Source organism: Leptodactylus fuscus, chromosome 3 (assembly GCF_031893055.1).
Source record: "Leptodactylus fuscus isolate aLepFus1 chromosome 3, aLepFus1.hap2, whole genome shotgun sequence".
Lineage (NCBI taxonomy): Eukaryota > Metazoa > Chordata > Amphibia > Anura > Leptodactylidae > Leptodactylus > Leptodactylus fuscus.
The window spans coordinates 136,977,970-136,999,998 of NC_134267.1; the positions used below are offsets into that span (position 1 = coordinate 136,977,970).

Below are 22,029 nucleotides of genomic sequence, written 5' to 3' on the forward strand. Positions count from 1 at the left end.
AGCACAAAACGCGTGTTTTTTTTTACAAAAAAAGTGCGGTAAAACGCGATGCATTTCTTGCAGCCCGTTCTTTTTTAAGGGATGGGAAAACCGCCTGGCCTTGTTGGAAGCGGTTTTTACAAAAAAAAAAACTCCACAAAAAGTGGGCCAAGGTCTCAAAAAACACTTCCTAATTAGGAAGCGTTTTTTCCGGTGCCAGAATAAGCCGCACGTTATTTACGTTTGAACTAAGCCTTAGGTTTGCATGAGAGGCACAAAGAAACTCTGGAATATGCTGCAGTTTTTGCCGCCATTTTACCACCACATTGGGCTTTGGCCATAAAAGACACATGGGGAGCTGTGTGAAACTTGTTTGGAGTGTTCTGAGCTGTGGAGTGCTTATTAACACTATGGGGGTGCACTAGAAAGATATAGAATGCTTGTCTGGGGGTGCACAGGAAATATATGGCTATTGGTGAAATAACTGCTAGCAGTGCGGGGGTAGACTTACAGGGGTTATCCCCTCCCCTGTGGGTATCTTGCAAGGGGGCGTATATCTTATGAATAATGAACCGTCACTCGGTGATTAGGCTGGTGCTCGTAAATGGCGTCTCACGGCCATCATGATATAGTAAATGAAATTCCAGGCACTCTAAGTATGCTTCCAAAGCGAAATTTTATTCTGGAAAATAAACGTTTCGGTCTACAAGACCTTCCTCAGTGTGTCGGTAGGAAGAAGGAGGTATAGGAAGCCAAACAAAATGGATAGGGAGTCCTGGGCACTCATCCACCAGGACTCCCTATCCATTTTGTTTGGCTTCTTATACCTCCTTCTTCCTACCGACACACTGAGGAAGGTCTTGTAGACCGAAACGTTTATTTGTCGGAATAAAATTTCACTTTGGAAGCATACTTAGAGTGCCGGGAATTTTATTTACTATATCTTGCAAGGGGGGGGTCATAAAAATTTGGACTCTTCTCTGGAATTTGGACAGGTGAGGACCTGGCTGTGTACATATATATATATATATATATATATATATATATATATATATATATATATGTGTACATGTATGAGTCACTGGTGAGGACTTGGTCCTTCTGGAGTAGGGGATTTGGCCATTTTACTGTGAGCTGGCTAAATACTACTTCAGTTCAGATTCTGACCACTAGAGGGGAAAAAGGTCCTGACCAGTAATGGGAAATAGATCATACTGAGGCGGCTAATACTATAAGTGATAAGGACCAGGTCCTTACTGAGAATAGTATTTAGTCACAACCCTATTGTAATCGATGGTGTTCGGTGGCATTTTATTGAATTTAGCGCTAAAGAAGGTGTTTTGGGGCTCCATTCAAATTGGATGAATCATAGTGGCCCTCAGAAGCTATTAGTTGTGCAGGACCCCTAGGATTCAGCCCAGTGTTGTGACAGTGACAGCTATTGTGAGCGCACTCTGCTAGCCAGAGGTGCTGAGGTGAATGAAGCTATGTGATCACATCCTATGTGTGGGCAGCGCTGTGGTGCGCCTCAGCCTGGAATGCAGGCCAGGAGTTTTACTTTCAGTTTCTTGATGTCCCGCCCACACAGGCCGGCTGAGCTCACACTGCAATATCTCATTTTAATGGGGAACAGGTAAAATTTAATTTTTACAGCACATTTGTCCTATAACCATCTTTCTGAGTTGCCTGGGGCACTTTGGTTTTTTCAGCTTAAGGGTGGCCAACCCCTTTAAGGCCTTATTAATAAGCTGACCTCCCTGGTGTGGGTCTCACCATACACCCTTTAGGTGCCTGGCTGGAATGTACCGTATTTTACGGACTATAAGGCGCACTGGACTATAAGCCGCATTGCCCATGAGCGCCTTATAGTCTGTCTCAGTTCATATATAAGGCGCACCGGACTATAAGCCGCAGTCCGGTGCACATTATATCTTATTGAAAGCGGCGGCAGGCAGACTTTGCCAGCGGCCGCTTAACCCCCCGCGTGCCAGCCGCTTCTATTGGAAGCGCTCGGCAGGCGAGATGGGGCTCTATCAGCAAAATCATGCTGATAGAGCCCAACCGTAAACGTTAGGTTAAACTACCCCCCCCCCCCCCCCCGTTTTAAAATAAAAGCCTGAAACAGAATGTGAAACTTACCGAGCGGTGTAGGGTGGGCGGGCATTCAGGCCTCCTCTTCCTCCGATGTTCCGTCCTCCTCCGGCGCTCGCAAGCTGATAATGGCCAGGGCACATGCGCAGTAGAAGCATTATGATATTGCGCATGCGCCTCGGCCATTATCAGCGAGCGCCGGAGGAGAAGGACGGAACATCGGAGGCAGAGGAGGCCTGAATGCCCGCCCGCCCTGCACTGCTGGGTAAGTTTCACGTTCTGTTTCAGGCCGGCGTGACAGCAGGGCTGCCGGACACTTCCTATTCATTTCTATGGGAGCCGACATGCGAGCGCTCCCCATAGAAATGAATGGACTGCTTTTTTCCATTCATTTCTATAGGGAGCGCTCGCATGCCGGCTCCCATAGAAATGAATGGGAAGTGTCTGTCCATTCATTTCTATGGGGAGCGCTCGCATGCCTGCTCCCATAGAAATGAATAGGAAGTGTCCGGCAGCCCTGCTGTAATGCCGGCGTGTACGGCTGTGATACACGCCGGCGTTCGGTAGTGTGAATGCACCCTTACGGTGCCTTTTATGTATGTATGGAAGCGGCACGCAGTCTTTGCCGCCGCTTCCATCCATATATAAGCCGCACCGGACTATAAGCCGCACTTACGATTTCTGAGGAAATCGTAGGTTTTTATGTGCGGCTTATAGTCCGGAAAATACGGTACCTGTCTTCCCAGACTACACCCTTCACTCTCTCACACAAGTTACAGAGGTTAATGCTCAGGGATATTTATCCCTAGTCTATAAGACAAAATTCAAAGCTAGCAATTTAGAAGTGGCTGGGGGAACTTTACATTGTAGTATTTCAGATTTAGATGTATTGAATTCAAGGCCTGACAGTTATGCGAATAGTGAGCCGGTATTGATCAGATTCGGGAGCAAGACCAAAGGGTTTTCTGATAGACAGCAAGATGTCATCCACAAAGAGGCTAGATTCATGATTCCAAATGGTCACTCCTTTAATATCAAGGTGAAAGCGAATGCCAATAGCCAATGCTCTATGGCAAGAGCAAACAAAGCAGGAGAAAAGAGGCAGCCTTGTTGGATACAACAATAAATATTAACAGGCATCAGGCAATCCATGGGGAGTTTCAAGTATGCGATGGGGTTGCAATAAGATAAGATAATCCTTTAATAGTCCCACAGTGTGGAAATTTCAGTATGTTACAGCAGCATAGTAATACAGATACAGTATAATACACAGTAATATGTTACAGAAGTAGACACACATATGCTGAGAAGAGAAGATATACTAGGAGTCCATAGCAGTTAAGGAATGGAAGAGAAAGAGGGAAGACTTCATAGTCATAATCATTAGTCCTCTGTGTGGAGTGATCTTCACTTGGTTTGATGTAGATTATACAGCCTGGTCGCGGTTGGAAGGAAGGACCTGCGATAGCGCTCCTTCTCACACTTGGGGTGAAGCAGACAGTCACTTACAGTGCTGCTAAGTGCCATCAAGGTCTCATACATGGGGTGGGATTTGTTCTCCCGCATGGAGGTCACCACAGACAGTATCCTTCTGTCACCCACCAACTCTACTGGGTCCAAGGGGCTCCCCAGGACAGAGCTGGCCCTTCTGATCAGCACTAAAGGGCATGGAGAGCTCTCTGGAAGTGACCAGTTATGTCCATCCTCAGGACATGAGCAAAATAGGTGCACAAGCAACAGAGATAACCGCAGCCGTGATAGGATTATTAAGAAAAGGCCATTCAAAAATTTGGAGGAGATTCACAAGGAGTGGACTGCTGCTGGAGTCAGTGCTTCAAGAACCTGCACATACAGCTGTATCCAGGACATGAGCTACAAGTGTCAGATTCCATGTGTCAAGCCACTCATGACCTATAGACAATGCAAGAAGCGTCTTACCTGGGGCAAGGAGAGAAAGAAATGGATTGTTGCTCAGTATTCAAAGGTGTTGTTTTCAGATGAAAGTAAATTTTGCATTTCATTTGGAAATCAAGGTCCCAGAGTCTGGAGGAAGAGTGGAGAGGCTGCTGTACACAATCCAAGGTGCTTGAGGTCTAGTGTGAAGTTTCCACAATCAGTAATGGTTTGGAGAGCCCTCTCTCATCTGTTGGTGTAGGTCCACTGTGGTTTTATGAAGACCAAAGTCAATGCAGCCGTCTACCAGGAAATTCTAGAGCACTTCATGCTTCCCTCTACCAACAAGCTTTTTGAAGATGGAATTTTCATTTTCCAACAGGACTTGACACCTATCCACACTGCCAAAAGTACCAAGACCTGGTTTAATAACTACGTTATCACTGTGCTTGATTGGCCAGCAAACTCGCCTGACAACCCTATAGAGAATCTATGGGGTACTGTCAAGAAGAAGATGAGAGGCCCAACTATGCAGATGATCTGAAGGCTGCTTTCATAGCAACCTGGTCTTCCATAACACCTCTACAGTGCCACAGGCTGATCCCTCCATGCCACATTGCCGCATTGATGCCGTCATTCATGTAAAAGGAGCCCCCACCAAGTATTGCGGGCATTTACTGTATATACTTTTCATTTAGCCAACATTTCTGTGTTAAATAATCTTTTTACAGTTTGTCTTATATAGTATTCTAATTTTCTGAGATAATGACTTTGGGGTTTTCTTTGGCTGTAAGCCATAATCATCAACAGTAACAGAAAGACACACTTGAAAAAGTTCACCCTGTTTGTAAGGACTCAATATAATATACGGGTTTCACTTTTTCAACCAGTTAGGTAGGCTCCTTGCAGCCCGAGGTCTCTGGTCAGACCCCGGGATGCAGAAAATAGGTATTAGTACCCCCCCTAACTTGCCAAGGGAGGGGAATTGATGGGGGACATTATAGTCATGATAACTCCTTAGATGCTGCAGTCATTTTGATCACAGCTTCTAAGGGGTCGAAATCCCCAATCAGAGTTAAGCTTTGACTGGGGTTAATAGAGCCCTGGACTCCACCCACTCACACAGTGAGCTGGAAGAAGACATAGGATTCAAAAAAGTATGTCCTGATGTGCTTGTGCTAAGACTATATTAAGATGCGATAACAGTATATTACTTTTTTATAATAAATTGTGATTTAGACCAGGGCTCAAAAACTATTGAGTGACTGCTGCAACCAGCCACAATATTACGCTAGGTTCACACCTGCGTTCAGCACTCCATTCTGTGCTTTCCGTCTTCTACATGCAAGAAGACAGAAAGCACAGACCGGGTCCGGACGTGAGTGGGGGGAGCGTTTTATGCTCCGCCGCGAAACCATTTTTTTAAAATCCGGACACAGAGTACTGCATGTCCAACTCTGTGTCCGGATTAAAAAACCTGGTTTCGCGGCGGAGAGCGTAAAACGCTCACCGCCGCTCACGGCCGGACAGCTTTCTCACCCATTCAAATGAATGGGTGAGAGACTCCTGCAGGTTTCCGTATCCTGCTCGGTTTTATGCAGGAAACGGAAACCTGCATAACGGACACCTGGGCGCAGATGTGAACGAGCCCTTACATAGACATCAATGTATTCATGTGAACTCAATAGTTAAAATCTATCTGTATTGCTACAAAAAGTCACAGTGTAGCCCTAGCCTTAGCCTACTGCAGTGCAGAGAATAAAAAATGCTGTCAAATCCAAAGCAAAATCTAACATTAAAAGTTAGGTTCATACCATGTTTGTGCCTTTAATCATACGTATATTAGTATTTCGATTAGTGAGATGTGTCAGAATTGCAAGGCTTTAATTATTTACTATACCATTTAATTTTTTATTCAATAGAATTTTTGCACATACTGTATAGTTTGTGTCAAAATCTCATGCTGGAAATAATAGTAATAATATAGTCACACAAATCACATAATCTATTCCCACTGCTGGCATATTGTTTATTTTATTTTTTCATAGTATTTTCATGTGTTTTGTTCTGATAAAGAACAAACTAATAATCTTTACAAGGTAATAATCACAATTGAGCCTTCTTCTATACAAGCTCTATGTAACACTGTAAAATATCTACTAAGAAGTGTCACAGGAAATATGAATTATGACATTCCCTATACAATTTAATAAAAGATTATCACAAAGGCTTAATATTATACTCTCAAACTGCTGATGTTTTTTTCTTTGATAGATTGACATTAAATACTAGACATTTGAGTTTATAGATTTTGGAGCTTAAAAATGTTATATCATAGGAGTATGTGCAGCATGGTTGAAATATATGTTCATGACGTCTGTCACTTGTGCAAAGTTCTAATACACCTAAATTTCATGGTTGGACCCTAACAAAATGAATGTCAACTTATATCCTAGTTCGTTACTCACACAGATTAAGGTTAGAGTTGGGTGGCCAAAGATTGTAATGTCATGTTGCCTGCATTGCAACCAATGAAGAACATGGAGAGGGTGTGAGTGATAGGGAGGGGGAGGGAGTCAGCTCTGAGTAAAGCCCAAGGCATCATGTTAGTTGTAGGAAAATGCCCTTATAAACAAATGCAGAAGATGCCAGAGGCTCACAGAGAAACCCAGAAATCACTCAAAATGCTGTTAAAGGTATTTGGGTTCACTTATTAATCTACTAGTAACACTAACGGACCTTTTTTGAAAAACGATATTTTGTTCGGAAAACCCCTTTAATACTGGTGTAGATCCTACTGCATGGATCTTCAACCTTCTACACTCCAATTGCTGTGAAACTACAACTCCCAACATGCTTCTTTCATTCCTATGAGTATCTCCGAGAAGAGCAAAGCAAGTAGGCACGTGTAGTCCTACAACAGTTGGAACACAGAAGTTTGCCTACCTCCGTCTTATAGAGAAAACAAACTGGAAAGATTTCACTAAAGAACAGAATGGATTCCAGAAAGAGGAATAACGTTTTGCTTTAACTTCCGTGACATAGTAACATACACTCACCAGCCACTTTATTAGGTACACCTGTCCAACTGCTCGTTAACTTAATTTCTAATCAGCCAATCACATGGCGGCAACTCAGTGCATTTAGGCATGTAGACATGGTCAAGACAATCTCCTGCAGTTCAAACCGAGCATCAGTATGAGGAAGAAAGGTGATTTGAGTGCCTTTGAACGTGGCATGGTTGTTGGTGCCAGAAGGGCTGGTCTGAGTATTTCAGAAACTGCTGATCTACTGGGATTTTCATGCACAACCATCTCTAGGGTTTACAGAGAATGGTCCGAAAAAGAAAAAACATCCAGTGAGCGGCAGTTCTGTGGGCGGAAATGCGTTGTTGATGCCAGAGGTCAGAGGAGAATGGCCAGACTGGTTCGAGCTGATAGAAAGGCAACAGTGACTCAAATAGCCACCCGTTACAACCAAGGTAGCCAGAAGAGCATCTCTGAACGCACAGTACGTCGAACTTTGAGGCAGATGGGCTACAGCAGCAGAAGACCACACCGGGTGCCACTCCTTTCAGCTAAGAACAGGAAACTGAGGCTACAATTTGCACAAGCTCATCGAAATTGGACAATTGAAGATTGGAAAAACGTTGCCTGGTCTGACGAGTCTCGATTTCTGCTGCGACATTCGGATGGTAGGGTCAGAATTTGGCGTCAACAACATGAAAGCATGGATCCATCCTGCCTTGTATCAACGGTTCAGGCTGGTGGTGGTGGTGTCATGGTGTGGGGAATATTTTCTTGGCACTCTTTGGGCCCCTTGGTACCAATTGAGCATCGTTGCAACGACAAAGCCTACCTGAGTATTGTTGCTGACCATGTCCATCCCTTTATGACCACAATGTACCCAACATCTGATGGCTACTTTCAGCAGGATAATGCGCCATGTCATAAAGCTGGAATCATCTTAGACTGGTTTCTTGAACATGACAATGAGTTCACTGTACTCCTATGGCCTCCACAGTCACCAGATCTCAATCCAATAGAGCATCTTTGGGATGTGGTGGAACGGGAGATTCGCATCATGGATGTGCAGCCGACAAATCTGCGGCAACTGTGTGATGCCATCATGTCAATATGGACCAAAATCTCTGAGGAATGCTTCCAGCACCTTGTTGAATCTATGCCACGAAGAATTGAGGCAGTTCTGAAGGCAAAAGGGGGTCCAACCCGTTACTAGCATGGTGTACCTAATAAAGTGGCCGGTGAGTGTAGTTACATACAGTATGTCCATCAAGTTCAAACTCGGATGGGAAAGGGCAAGACTGAAGGAAATAAGTATTCCTTTCATGAAAGACAATACTTAACTTTGTCTTGGACCGTAAAGTGACCACTTAATTAAGCTTGCCACTGAGTCATTGCATTGTCTTCAGTCTAGTACTTTCTGGAAAGAAAACAGCATGATGAATCTAACCAAGTGGGGGAAACATAATTGCACCTATTGGCTGTGCCACAGGTGGTATTGTGCAGGAATGGTCTTGGTGCATTACAGCCTGACACCTTGTAGCTATGTTGGTTAGGGCCCTGACTCTTTACTAGGTTTTTCCCGCAGTGCTTTTCACAAACAGTCTGCAGAGGTTTTCTTTGAGGACTTTCTGCTTCCATTATACCTATAGGGAAACTGCTCGCGTTTCTGTACGTATTATTGATTTGATTTCCAAAACTGCCACAGTGTGGGAGATCGCAGCGTGTCTGCTGCATGTGTGAGAAAGATCCACCACACAAAAATTTGGATATTACCTAGTGTCAGACTAGCAGTTTACAGGTCCTGTAATATGACACTAGAGTGGGACCATCTATCTTTGTGTTTCTGGTGGGACACTTATTGTAGTGCACCTCAGATAGCAAGAAGGGAGGTCCTACTCTCCATTTTGATGCATGTCCCTTATGATTACAGATAAAGTGAATAAAGAATATACCCCCCCCCCATCACACCAGTGTCAATTCATTAGGTGTGCAACACATGCACGGAGATGACCTGCTCTCTGCCTGAGCAGCGCTGCTCCAGTAGCCTCCCCAAACCACCGCTCAGTGCTAAGCCAATCCAGGACATCTTGTCCTGGACTGGCTTAGGTGATCAAAAATACCGCCCTCCCTGGGGTCCTGACATAGCGCCGCCTGAAGCGCTCGCTTCAGGTCGCCTCATGGGAGGTGCGGCGCTGCATAAAACTATGATTCTCAGTTCAACAGTTTGTGGTAATAAAGCGATGTTTTTGCTCATATTAAAGACCCCTACATGGCACTACTACTGGTTTGGGAGGCATTTTTGACTCAAACTCCCAATGTTATCCTCACCTTTATAGAAAAATGAAGGTACTGTATATCAGAAGTCTACTAAATTCTGGGAATGTACAGATCAATTTGCATTTACAGTTTACGATTAAATAAATTTTTACACTTTGAGTGCAATGATGTTATATAAACAGTGTGCTTTTTATCTGTAGAAAAAGATAAAATAACTTATTCTCAGGAAGGGAGCGTTCACACTACCGTCGGTGTCCGACATGTAGTGTCCGCTCCTAGTGTCCGCTCAAAATCTGTCACGGACACTAGGTGCGGACACTAGATGTGTCCGTGACACCTGTCATTCACTTGAATGGGCATGGGGTGCGTTCTTTTGCACTCCGTGCCCGTCCTTCCCTGTCCGCAAGAGAAGATGTCCGACTTCTCAAGCGGACAGAGGAACCCTGCATGCAGGGTTTTTCTGTCCGCTTGAGAAGTCGGACATCTTCTCTTGCGGACAGGGAAGGACGGGCACGGAGTGCAAAAGAACGCACCCCATGCCCATTCAAGTGAATGACAGGTGTCACGGACACATCTAGTGTCCGCTCCTAGTGTCCGTGACAGATTTTGAGCGGACACTACATGTCGGACACCGACGGTAGTGTGAACGCCCCCGAAGTCATTTCCATTCTTAAGACATTTCTAATCCCAGACTCTCACCTATGAATAGCACAGAACTCAGTAACTCTTATAATACATTTTTGTTGTAAATATATGATGTTAGGCCTGTAAAGCATCCCGGATTAATACTGCCATCTACTGGATCCTATTTAGAAATGCATTTTCAAAAGGATAAATTTATAGGTTTAGGACAAATGTTTATTAGAGATGACACTTTAGAAAAAAATAATTTTGTATAGGGCAGACTCATACTTGCAGGCAGTGTTGAAAGCAAAATCCCAGATGTGTAACTACTCAGTTGGTAGATAGAACAGTGGCGCTACGTTCTAAGTTCCCTGTATTTGCATAGGCATTACAGTCAGTAAAGTCACAAAGGAGATTCTCAGGCACATTGCTTCTCACTAAGAAAGAGACATTGTAAATAAGAGGCAGGGACCCCCAGATGCTTTTGAAAACTTAGGCCATCTTCAGACTGTGCTGTCGCCAACGGCCTAAGGGCTAGGCTATAGCAGGCATCCAGGAGTGAAGCAGAGTGGTGGAATTGAAACTGCTCAGTAACTGAATGTCTGTATTAAGGAAATGTCTGTATGGTAGTTATATGTATTATTAGTTATTCAAATGTAGGATAGCTCAACCCCTTTCACCTTCTAGTGTTCACCCCTGATCCACTCAAGGTCAGATGTATCACAATCCTAGGTAATCAAACAGACGATACGGACCCAAGGAGAGACTGCTGGAAGAGCTCATCTCTATTGGAGAAGTGCAAGCTTGGTTTGCATGAATTCTACAGAGATAGCATGCATACTGCACACTTAGTACTCCAAGTACCCCTACCTCAGGCCTCACTAAGAGATAGCGCAAGAAGACCAAGTCCTTGCCAGTAAAGAGGGTACAAGTGCATAAGTACCAGAGGCAGAGACAGTGACTGCAGCAGATACAGATGAGTATCAGTCCCATAATTCTGGCTGTGTAAGGAAAGTTGAAGAATCCCCTTGCACAGGTTAGGGTGGATGAAGACGGGCATCCTGCTATTGAAGGGTTTGTCTACAGTTACTCCTTTAATGTGGTAGAACAAATAAACAGAGACCTGTACTCCAAGCCCGTGTGACAGACCTGTGAATGTAGTCTGTTTTAACAGACGTCACACGAGAGCATCAATTTCAATGTTCATGAAAGAGAGCAATTCACTAGAGATGAGAGAGTACTGTTCGGATCAGCCAATCCGAACAGCACGCTCGCATAGAAATGAATGGACGTAGCCGGCACGCGGGGGGTTAAGCGGCCGGCCGCCGTCAAAGTGGAAGTACCAGGTGCATCCATTCATTTCTATGGTGCGTGCTGTTCGGATTGGCTGATCCGAACAGTACTCGCTCATCTCTACAATTCACCCAACCATTATTTTGACAGTCCTTTGTCACAGAATGTCAAATTATAAATTTTCAAAGATCCTTCCACACACTGAAATGTATGGGGAATCCGTGAAACCTGCTGCCTCTTGGTGCAAGGCTGGACATGGACATTTTTTACGGCTATTTAATCCTTTTCATGCCAAGCACGTAGCTATATGTGCTCCCAAGGTGGCACTTCAGTAGCGGAGGACGTAGCTACTACGTCCTTGCTACTGAAGCCAATAACTCTCTCAAAAATTTGGTTATCTTGATAGTTTTGGTGTCATTTTAAAGCCAAGGATCTTGACTTTAAAATGGCAAAGTGATCTGATGACCAAGAGGTCACCGATCGCTCCCAAAACTATTAATACATGCAGTTTCTGCTCCCTGTTTTTTTCTATAGAAATGTAGGGGGAGGCGCTATAAAAAGTAGTATAGTGAGCTGAAAATGGCTGCCATTTTCAGCTTACATGAAAGCCAAGAGTCTCTCCATTGTGGTCCGATTTTAGACTCAGCCTCCTCACAGACAATCCTCCAGCAGAACCAGCGTTGATTGGCCGAATGCTGTACACTGGCCAATCAATGTTTTCCTATGAGAAAAAGTCATCTCCCTCGTAACCGCAAGCTGCCAGCTCTCCCGACTATCGAGGATGAGCCTGCCGCAGAACCAGCGTTGATTTGCCGAATGGTATACAGTGTATAGCATTTGGCCAATCAATGCTGGTTCTGCAGAATAAGTGAGGGCCGGTTCACATTAGCGCTTCTCTCCCATCCAGAAGGAGTTCGCAGGAGGACCCCCGAATGGAATATCAGCGCAACTTCAAGTGCTGTGCAGTTAAAGCTCACAGACCCCATAGACTATAATGGGGTCCGTGGGCTTTAACCGCACAGCGCTCCTCCTAAACACTCTCATCCTGCTAGTCGTGGACTTGGTGACTCTCCTTTAGTCGAATAGTGGTTTCCCCTGAAACGAGCATTTTTTCCCATAGACTATAATGGGATTCGATAGAGTAGTCGAATATTGAGGCTCTACTCGAAACGAATATCGAATATTTCACTACTCACTCATCTCTAATTATGATATAAGAAGAAGACTAACAATTGATTTTTGACTGTATGAACAGGAAATAGTAGATTGTCTTTCTCTAAATATTTTGGATAAGTCACCCATTTTTTTGTGTGTTTTTCACTGAACTTTGGAGTGCTGCCTACTTTGTCAGCCCCAATTTATTTATTTATTTTTTAAACTCCTCATAGTGTGTAATTTAATATATTTTTTCCATAACTGTAGCATTTCATATTTTATCTATTTGGTGAAATCAGCCATTGGATATGAGTTGGCATGTTGTTCCCTTATAGTGTCATCATCAGGACTTCTCTAGCCTCATTTCTTTGGTGTGACTCAGAACCTGTCTTATTCAAAAGTCATGTCAGGAAAATAAATAAATATGGAAAAGGAAAGCAGCTACTTATTACTATCTTTGTAATATTGAATGCCTATCCTTAGGATAGACCATCAATATTAGATCTGGACCGTGGGGCAGAGCTTTAGTACCTAGACCCGGCACTATACTTTGCACAGCCAGTAAGAACTAAGTAAGCAGTACTAGCACCCAGGTTATCCCAGACCAAATGATCTATGGAGTTCTTGGCTGTCAGACCCCCCCACAGTTTTCTGCCGATGGTGTCTGTTCAGGATAAAGTTGAAAATCCTGCGCCCCACATGACTGCTGAGACAGACTACACAACACAATGCTGACACTTCTAAATGGTAAGGTCTTTTAGGGCCTAGTTTTCAACCTACTTGAAAAAATGCGTTGAGTGAATGTATCTGCAGAATTCTTATGTAGCAAACCAGCTCTAACTGATACATCAGCACAAGATTCGGCTCTTAATAAATTTGGCACATCTCGGGATGTCTAAATATCAACAAACAAAAAACAAATCCATATCAGCAGGAGCTGGTTCAGTTTTCATGTATTAGTTATTTATACCTTTTTAATGTTGTAAATATTTTTGTTTTGTTTTTTTTAACATAAAAAAAATAAATATCTAGCTTGGAAATCACTGGAATTGTTTTTATACACTGAAGTTGATGGGAGATAGAAACAGAATATAATTAGTATTCGCCCATCTGTTTTTACTGGGTCCTTTTTTGCCAATCCATCAAAATGGATTACCAGAACAGATGTGAATATTAACTCTAAACCCTATTTATATTCAATGCCACAAAATTTAAGGTATCAAATCTTAAATTCAAAAATATGCATTTAAATAACTTTACATTTTACTTTATTAGAATGTAATATACAAGATGTACAATACATACACAAAGTATAATGTTTAAAGAGCCAGCCATGAAAAAAAAAAAAAGCAAAAAAAAACAAACCATTTCCTCTTAAACTTAAATGAATGGAATTAAAGCATTAAAGTTCATCTTGGTCCTACTCTGTTCTTGAAAGCTCGCATGGATTTTGCCATCATTGGTGCGATTTCTACAAGAGGAATGAGATTGAAAGATTACAGACAGATTATTCTAGTTCTGTTACTTTTCCACCATAGATAGGCAAAAGCATCCAAGTTATTAGAAAGAATAAATGATAAAAACAATAACAACAACAAAAAAGTTGAATATTGATCCTGTATCTTTAATCACAGGCTTGGACAATTTGCAAACAGCCTTTCAAATTTACTAGAGCAATTCTTTCCAAGAAAGTACCTCCAGTTCTAAAGTAAATTTTCATAAATTAATAGTGTATTTAAATCTAATAAACTTTGTAATATATCTTAAGGAAATCTGTTTCCTTCTCCACTCATCAGGTTGGGTCAGGGTCCGGGTCAGACTTCTATAGAAGTGCTAAAAATGCTACCTGACTCAAAGAATGGAGTATAACAGCTGCAGTTATTTGTATGACTTTTCCTGCAGCCCCCTCCACCCCTTCCCATCTCCATAGACCAGGGGTGCCCAATACGTCGATCGCAATGGACGTATGGGTCGATCGCGGGATGTAGCCAGGGATCCCCGGTGTCTGCTTGTTCACAGTGCAGGCTGAGAGTCGACTCTCAGCCTGCGCTGTGAACAAGCACTCCGGACACTTGCAGGCCGGGCAGCAGCAGCTTCGGGGGATGACGCGCTCCCCGCTCTTAGGGTTGGAGAGGGCCGGGGTGCTGCTTGTTCACAGTGCAGGCTGAGAGTCATCTACGGACACTGGCAGGCCGGGCTGCCGCAGCCCCAGCCTGCCAGTGTCCAGAGATAACTCTCAGCCTGCGCTGTGAAGAAGCAGACACCGGAGATCCCTGGGCGGCCACAGAACGCCGCTGTCTCCTGCTCTCTCGCTCTGCCTGGCCACGCCCACAGGACCGCCCTGGCCCCACCCACAGGGCCTCCCCAGGCCGACTCACAAGAAGTGGGTAGTAGATCTTTGGACTTGGTCATGTTATAAAGTAGCTCACATGTTGAAAAGGTGTGAGCACCCCTGCCAAAGACTAATATATAAAAAGCTCAGTTTTTTGTTTATTTTTTTTTTATAACAAATGTAACTGAAAAGCTCTGTATTTTCATCTGTACTATAATTAAAACATTATTTCCTAAACAAATGTTTAAAAAAACAAAACAAAACACACACACACACACACACACACACACACACACACACACACACACACACACACACACACACACAGTTAACCCTACATAGAAAAGTAGAAATCATTGATTCAATTTTGCTCTACTAGATGCAGCCATTTTATTTCTCCATCTAGAAATATCAAAAGCATTTTTTTTCTCCCGGACATAGCCATATGGGGTTATTTTCTGCTTGAGGATTTGTATTTTTAGATGGCACAATTTGAGAATAAAGGATGTCAGATTTAAATTTTAACACAATATGGTGAGCAAGGTGCAGAATGGGGGCTGTGCCACCGTTTAGCTTAGAGGGGTCCTTACACCAAACGTGTATCACAATATTATATATATATTATATATATATATATATATATATATATATAATGGTTGTTAACATCATACTTTGGTGCAGTGAGTAAATTTAGATGTACAAGTGGTGTCATTGGACTCTAGGTGGCATGCTGTGTGATTTTATTCTATAAAGAGACCTAGATGATAATGCCTTTTCTGAACACTATGTAATTGTATCAATGTGTTGTGCACTCACTCTCCAGATCTGCCATGACATTGCATATTCTTTTAATTCCTTCTCAGGTTATATTTTTCTGCTCACATAACCTAGTCATATGATGGCTTTTTATTTTGAGGCACAAGTTACGGTTCCTTTTGACACCATTTAATATTCCATATGATGTACTGGTAAGACAGCAATAAATTCTTAAACTTTGGTGCACCAACTCTTTTGTTTTAACAGTGTCCATTGTGCAATAATAATAATAATAATAATAATAATAATAATAATAATAATAATAATAATAATAATAATAAAAAAGGTTACCTTTATTATATGGATCAGTACAGTAATACTACCAACATTATGTAGTCTGTTGTTTTTTTTAAATATCTTTAAATAAATTAAAATATTCTTTGCATCACCATACAGAAGATGTGTAAGGAAGCGGCATAGCAAGGGGTTCAGCACATGGAGGGAAAACAAATCTTAAAGGGCTCCTTTCTCAGGTATACTAACCTCACCCCTATTTAGTGACCATATAGTGGTATATATTAGCTGTACACAGGGCTCTGCTGACAATTTAAGTGAATACAATGCAGGAAACGTATAGCTACTTACAGGTGACATCTCTGACTGCAATAGTTCACAATTCCTGTCTCTTCCATTTGGACCCAGATGACAACTTCCTCCAGCCATGACTTGTTATTATGAAGTATTACACTGACCTCTTTGGCTCCTCAATTTTGCAGACACCAGAGCCACATTGTCATCACATGCAAAAAGTCTCCTTCAGGCTAAGGCCCCACGGGACGTCCCGCTGTGTGAAAAACTGCAGTGGCAACGTATCACGGTTCTTCCCAAAGTGTTTTAAACAAAGTTTGGAGAGTTTTCCTCCGCAGACTTTCTATTACAATTATACCTATGGGGAAACTGACGGCTTTCCATCGGTATAATTGACATGCTGCGATTTACATTCCAAAACTGTGCCGGTTTTGGAAGACACTGTGGTTTGTACCACAAAGTGGGCATGGAATTTGCTAGAATCCCACCCACCTTTCCCGTACTGTAAAATGCTGTGATTTTTCCCACAGAATTTTCATCCCATGTGGTCCCGGCCTCAAACAGATTTTCAGCATGGGATGACCTACTGTATCTCCTTAAATCAATAATGCTTGACTGCCACCTTAAAATTGACATTTCACAATTCCTGCTTCACCATTCTATTCAACTATGTATGTGTTCTGAGAACATAGATATAGATGAAAGACTATCTGGTATTTCAGTGAAAGTGCTGCATGTGTGTGTAGCAAGCCCAGGAGTTTGGCTGTTGATGCAGTATATTCTATACTAGCAGTTACCCGCGACTTCGTCTGCGGGTTGGCGGTGGTGCCGAACCGCTTATATTTCTTGTACTCCTATCGGTGTCCCCAGTATCTTGTCCCCCCATCTCTGCCCCTACACACACACTATTATGTCCCTCAGTGGCCCCTGCACACAGTATTATCCCCCATAGTGGCTCCTGAACACAGTATTATGTCCCTCAGTAGCCCCTGCACAGTATTATGTCCCTCAGCGGCCCCTGCACACAGTATTATGTCCCTCAGTGGCCCCTGCACACAGTATTAAGTCCCTTAGTGGCCCTCCCAGTTTCCCCCCTCCCCATCTCTGCCCCCCAGTCTCATGTCCCCCCCATCTCTGCCCCCCAGTCTCATGTCCCCCCCATCTCTGCCCCCCAGTCTCATGTCCCCCCATCTCTGCCCCCCAGTCTCATGTCCCCCCATCTCTGCCCCCCTCCCCTACAGCAACCCCCGTGGAATAGCACTCACCTTTGTGTCTCTCTCTCTCTCTTCTGCTCGTGTGTTCTGGCTGGCTGCCTGCATAAACGTGCTATTTCCTGTGTAGGTTATGTAGCACACAGTGTGTCCTATATGTGGAAGAGCAAGCTGTGGCGTCATAGCAAGCAGACGCTGAAGCTTGTTTTTCGTCATACAGCACAGACAGGCAGCCGGCCGTGAAGTCTATGCAGTCAGCGCGCACACAGGAGCGGAGGAGAGCAAGGTGAGTGTTACTACATGGGGTTCGCTGTAGGGGGGAAACTGAAGCTGGGGACCTGGGGACACCCCCTACCCCCGGCCCCCCCGCCCAGGACACCGTCTCCCCGCCGGTCACCCCCCCTCCCCCCGCTGCACTGACCTGTATCTGATGGGTCGGGTGCAGCAGCCTCCTCCTCCTCGGCGATGTGTGTGGCAGCCTGCCATAGCTGCAGCTCCGGGACCCTGTGGGCGGCCGCCATGTTGCTCTCTATGTGACTGCTGAATGGGCACGCCCACATGGAGGCCTCAACCTATGGTGCCGCAGCCCTGGCTCTATAGCCCGCCCACAGCTGCCATGCACCAATAGGAGGAGCGTGGACACAGCAGCACTGGCAGAATGCCAGCTTCTATAGCCGAGGCCGGAGGGGTGTTTGGAGTGTGACGGTGGCGATTTGGGGTGAGTGACCCACTTTTAAAGTAGCCTATCATTCCTTCCTGTGAAATATCTAGGTGTGTGTGTGAAATTTCACCCAAAGCCAAGCCTGGGAAGCTTTGATATTGGGATGAGAAAGGGGGGATAGGACAGTGAACTAGTCCAATATGGGAGCTCCCAGATATGGCAATAACTTAGATGCCATGGTTTCAATTAACAACAGCATCTAAGTAGTTAGCAGCCATGATTGGTACCATAATAATTTGTGGCTGTTGGCGATAGGAGCCAGCTCCTGATCCCTCTCAATTAAAATTAGTTGCCTTTACATTACCCATATGCCCTAATGGACTTCATATAGTTAGTCTTTATTCAGAATGACTTATAATAAAGAGAGTTGCATTAAGTGAAAATGGCAGCTCTCTTCTAGGATGGACTTTACTTAACCTGCCATGAAAATCTGCAACATTTTCAGTTCAGTCTGAACATACATACTATGGTAATCTGATTGCATATCATTATGGGAAAGCACACTGCAAAATCAATATTAAAGTGGTTTTCCAGGATAAAACCATATTTCTAAATTAAGCTAAACACCCTCCCCCCACCTAAGTTTTAACCTAATCACTTTGCCAGAAATGTATATTTACCCATATCACTGTGGCAGTCCTGTGACCGCCATAGGCACATTTTCTGATTTTCCGGTAACATTACGTTTCCCAGTTTGTGGGAACCCCCCCACCCCATCATACTTACCTGTCTTCCTGTCCAGATCTTCTGGCCACAGAACACCACTTCCTTCTGGGGGGCTGGCTCCTCCTCTTCTAGACATCAGCTGATCTCCCACACCTACGCAATAGGTGGAGCAGCCAACCCCAAAGAAGGACGTGATCTCCTGTGCCCAGAAGATCTGGACAGGAAGACAGGCAAGTATGATGGGGTAGGGAGGTGGGCTGAGATAGGGAAAACAGGGAGGGGGTGTGAGTCGTGTGACTGAGTGAGAGAGGGAGGGGGAGGTAATGTGACTCAGCTCCGAGTGAAGAGCAATGCATCCTGGTAGTTGTAAGAAAAAAAAAAAAAGAAAAAGAATAAGAAGCGACACCCCTATAAACAAATGCAGAAGATGCCAGAAGTTCTCAGAAATCACTCAAAACATGAATAAAAAGGTTTTTAGGTGCACTTATTAAACCATTAATAGCACTAACAGACCTTTTATAATAAAATCTATTTATACCACTAAGTGTATAATAAAGAAAAACTGTTCATGTAATTCCACAATATACAAACCGTAATCTGATATTTCAAATCTAAAATAAGTGTAAAGAAAAAAAAAAAAAAAATTACACTCACATGTATGTGCACAGACATACACGAGATAAATGAAAAGTAATTCAGTTTGTAATGTGTACACACAATGTTACCGAAAGCTTTAAAACTAAATACCTACTTCTTATAACTTTTTTTTGATCTTGACTTTGGCCAAACTGGCCATTATTTATAGGCACAGTCACATTCTGATGGACATTGGACTGCTGAGTGGAGACGCTACTTTCCTTTGTTTCCGTTTTTTGCAACCTACAAAATAAGAAAGAGCCACAAAAAATAGAATTACTGTATCAATATTTTAAAAAGAGAAAAAAAAAAAAAGTGTTTAGGTTTTCTACATAAGCCATTTTGTTTACTATCTGGTCTTGCAAAGCATATTATAGGCTACTATAAATCAGATAATACAATGTTAAAACTGAACAAAATCTCTAGTAGAGATGGGCAAACTGCTTGTAATAAGCCAGGCTTGTCCCGAACAAATAGCAATTCATCTTGGACAAACAAAACAGCCACAAAATACAGAAAAGACGCGTTTTTGACTCGACCAGTAGACAGCGGTAGGTGGAAGTTAACACCTTGCACTGCTGACGTACAGCTAAGATTTTGCTTTTTTTGCTATAAGGAAAATGTTTGTTTTTGTACCGTGTTAGCAAAGGCAATGACGACTACAATAGGAATGGGAAATATATAGGAAGTTCTTATATTTCTAACGTCTGCTCAATCCACTTCTGGCTTTGGCTCAAAACACCACAACAAAATCTGCAACAACTGTAGCTTGCACCTGTTCACATTGGGAGGTGCTGCCTGAAATTTCATATATATATACACACACACACAGCAATGCAAATTAATGTATTTTGGACACCGCTTTGCTAAAAGAACAACAAAAAATGATCAAAAAGTCACACACATAAAACATTAATGCAGAGTGTAGGCTGCACACCTCGCAGGGTGTAGAGATAGGGTCCCAACCCCTTCATATTAGTTGATAAAGGATCTCGTGCTCCAGTGGTAGTTTAGGGCAATCTGGGCAGCACTGACAATGGCACCAATATTGTTGCTGTGATGCAATTAGGATGAACACCAGATTGTCCTGTATGGTGCATGTCCTTAATTTGGTGGTTCGCCACTGTTTTGAACTGTATATTGGCTAAAAAATGGTGTTCCTTATGGCCAGAAAAATCTCTGTGTATTTCAGTCATTAATACGTCACAAAAAACACCCCACTAGTTTTACAGCAACAAAACGGTCTGCCTTTGCACCAACTTACAGTATGTGCAATATTCCAACTCAACCTTAAACATACTTAAGTGTGTATGTGAAAGGGGTAAACAATTATTACATGCAGCAGGCCACAGGGACAAGGTGTTATTATTCTCAAGCACTTTGAAGAAGCCACCAAATTTGTCAGCAGGGATGACTGCAGCATCAGTAATGTGATCTCTCTATTGTATATCTTACAGGAAACCCTTGGCAGACTGCTCCATTGCTTACACAGCGACAAGTGTATTATTAACATCAAGTGGAGAGAAGAGTCCTGGATGTCAGTACTCAAACTCTCTCTATAAAGACAAAATTGGGGAATTGTTCCCTGCTTCCAAAAAGAGAAGAAACATTAAATATCAGGATAGGCTGTATACTGAGCATGCCGCAGCGTTTAAGGAGAGCACTGCAACTGCCAATCGCATGTGTACCCAAGCCACTGAAAGTCCATCTCCTCTGTCAGTGCCACAAGCATAAGGAGGAGTAAAAGCAGCAGCATCAACAGCATCCAGGCCCAGTAGAGTATTGGGAAGATAATGAACCAGAAATTTTTCAGCTTGCAGTGCCATACTGAGCCACAACATGCAACTGTCACCCACTGGCTGCACAGCAGGTATAATCGTACCTACAGTGAACCTACACTCCAGCAGATAACTCTGATCCCATGGAATTCTGGGTCAGTAGGTTAGAGCAGTGGAAGGACCTGGCCCAATTTGCCATGGTAGTATTATCTTGACTGCCCTCAAGTGTTATGTCAGTGCTGTCAGTGGCATAACACCTAAAAAAAAACAAAAACTAAACTTTCCACCTTTTGAATAAAATAAATTTTATTCAAATGATCCAGCATGAAGCCGTAAGGATATTTAAACACCTCCGGATGATAACTCCATATAGTGCTGTCACTACATCCAGACATGTCCTGCGGTTGAATCTAGGACATTACTTATGGCAATATAACCACCATGTGGGTCTAGAGAAAAAAAACAAAAACACACAACAAATTGGCAAGCACTTCCACCCCCACCACCAAAAAAAAAAAAAAAGTCATTTATTTAACTATAAAATGGGTAAAACCTCAGTGTCACATTTAAAATGTTTAAGTCGAGTTTGTTTCCGCTGCCATTTGTTTATCCATAGATATGCATATCACATTCGTTGACAACTTCAATTATGTTTGCCTTAAGAGCTAGAAATTGGATAGATAAGGCTCCCAGATTCTATCACAGGCATTTTGAGAGTGGTCAGAGGGTTTTCTGAACAGTCACACATGCATATGCTAATAAATATATATATATATATATATATATATATATATATATATATATATATATATATATATATATATATGTATATATGTATACAGAGATACACATACATAAATAAGAATACTGGATGTAAATAAAAATGATTAGGAGGTGCAGTGGGCAGCTGCTTGGAGGGGAAAAACCCTTAAAATATTAACATTGTCCTACCGTAGTATTTCCCTTGTCATGCTAACTGCTCCACCCAAAGAAAGAAATAAAA

The 22,029-nt window shown here is 43.0% G+C and overlaps 1 protein-coding gene across 1 annotated transcript in view; it reads right to left on the reverse strand.

Moving 5' to 3' along the window:
- Positions 1–13,747: 13,747 nt before the first annotated feature.
- Positions 13,748–22,029, reverse strand: part of LOC142197794 (elongin-A-like) — a 45,465-nt gene continuing 37,183 nt past the window's right edge. The window contains exons 10-11 of the mRNA XM_075268383.1: positions 19,364–19,491; positions 13,748–13,809 (exon numbers count right to left, since the gene is read on the reverse strand). Of these exons, the coding sequence (XP_075124484.1) occupies positions 13,748–13,809; positions 19,364–19,491 (190 nt within the window). The remainder of the gene's footprint in view (positions 13,810–19,363; positions 19,492–22,029) is intronic.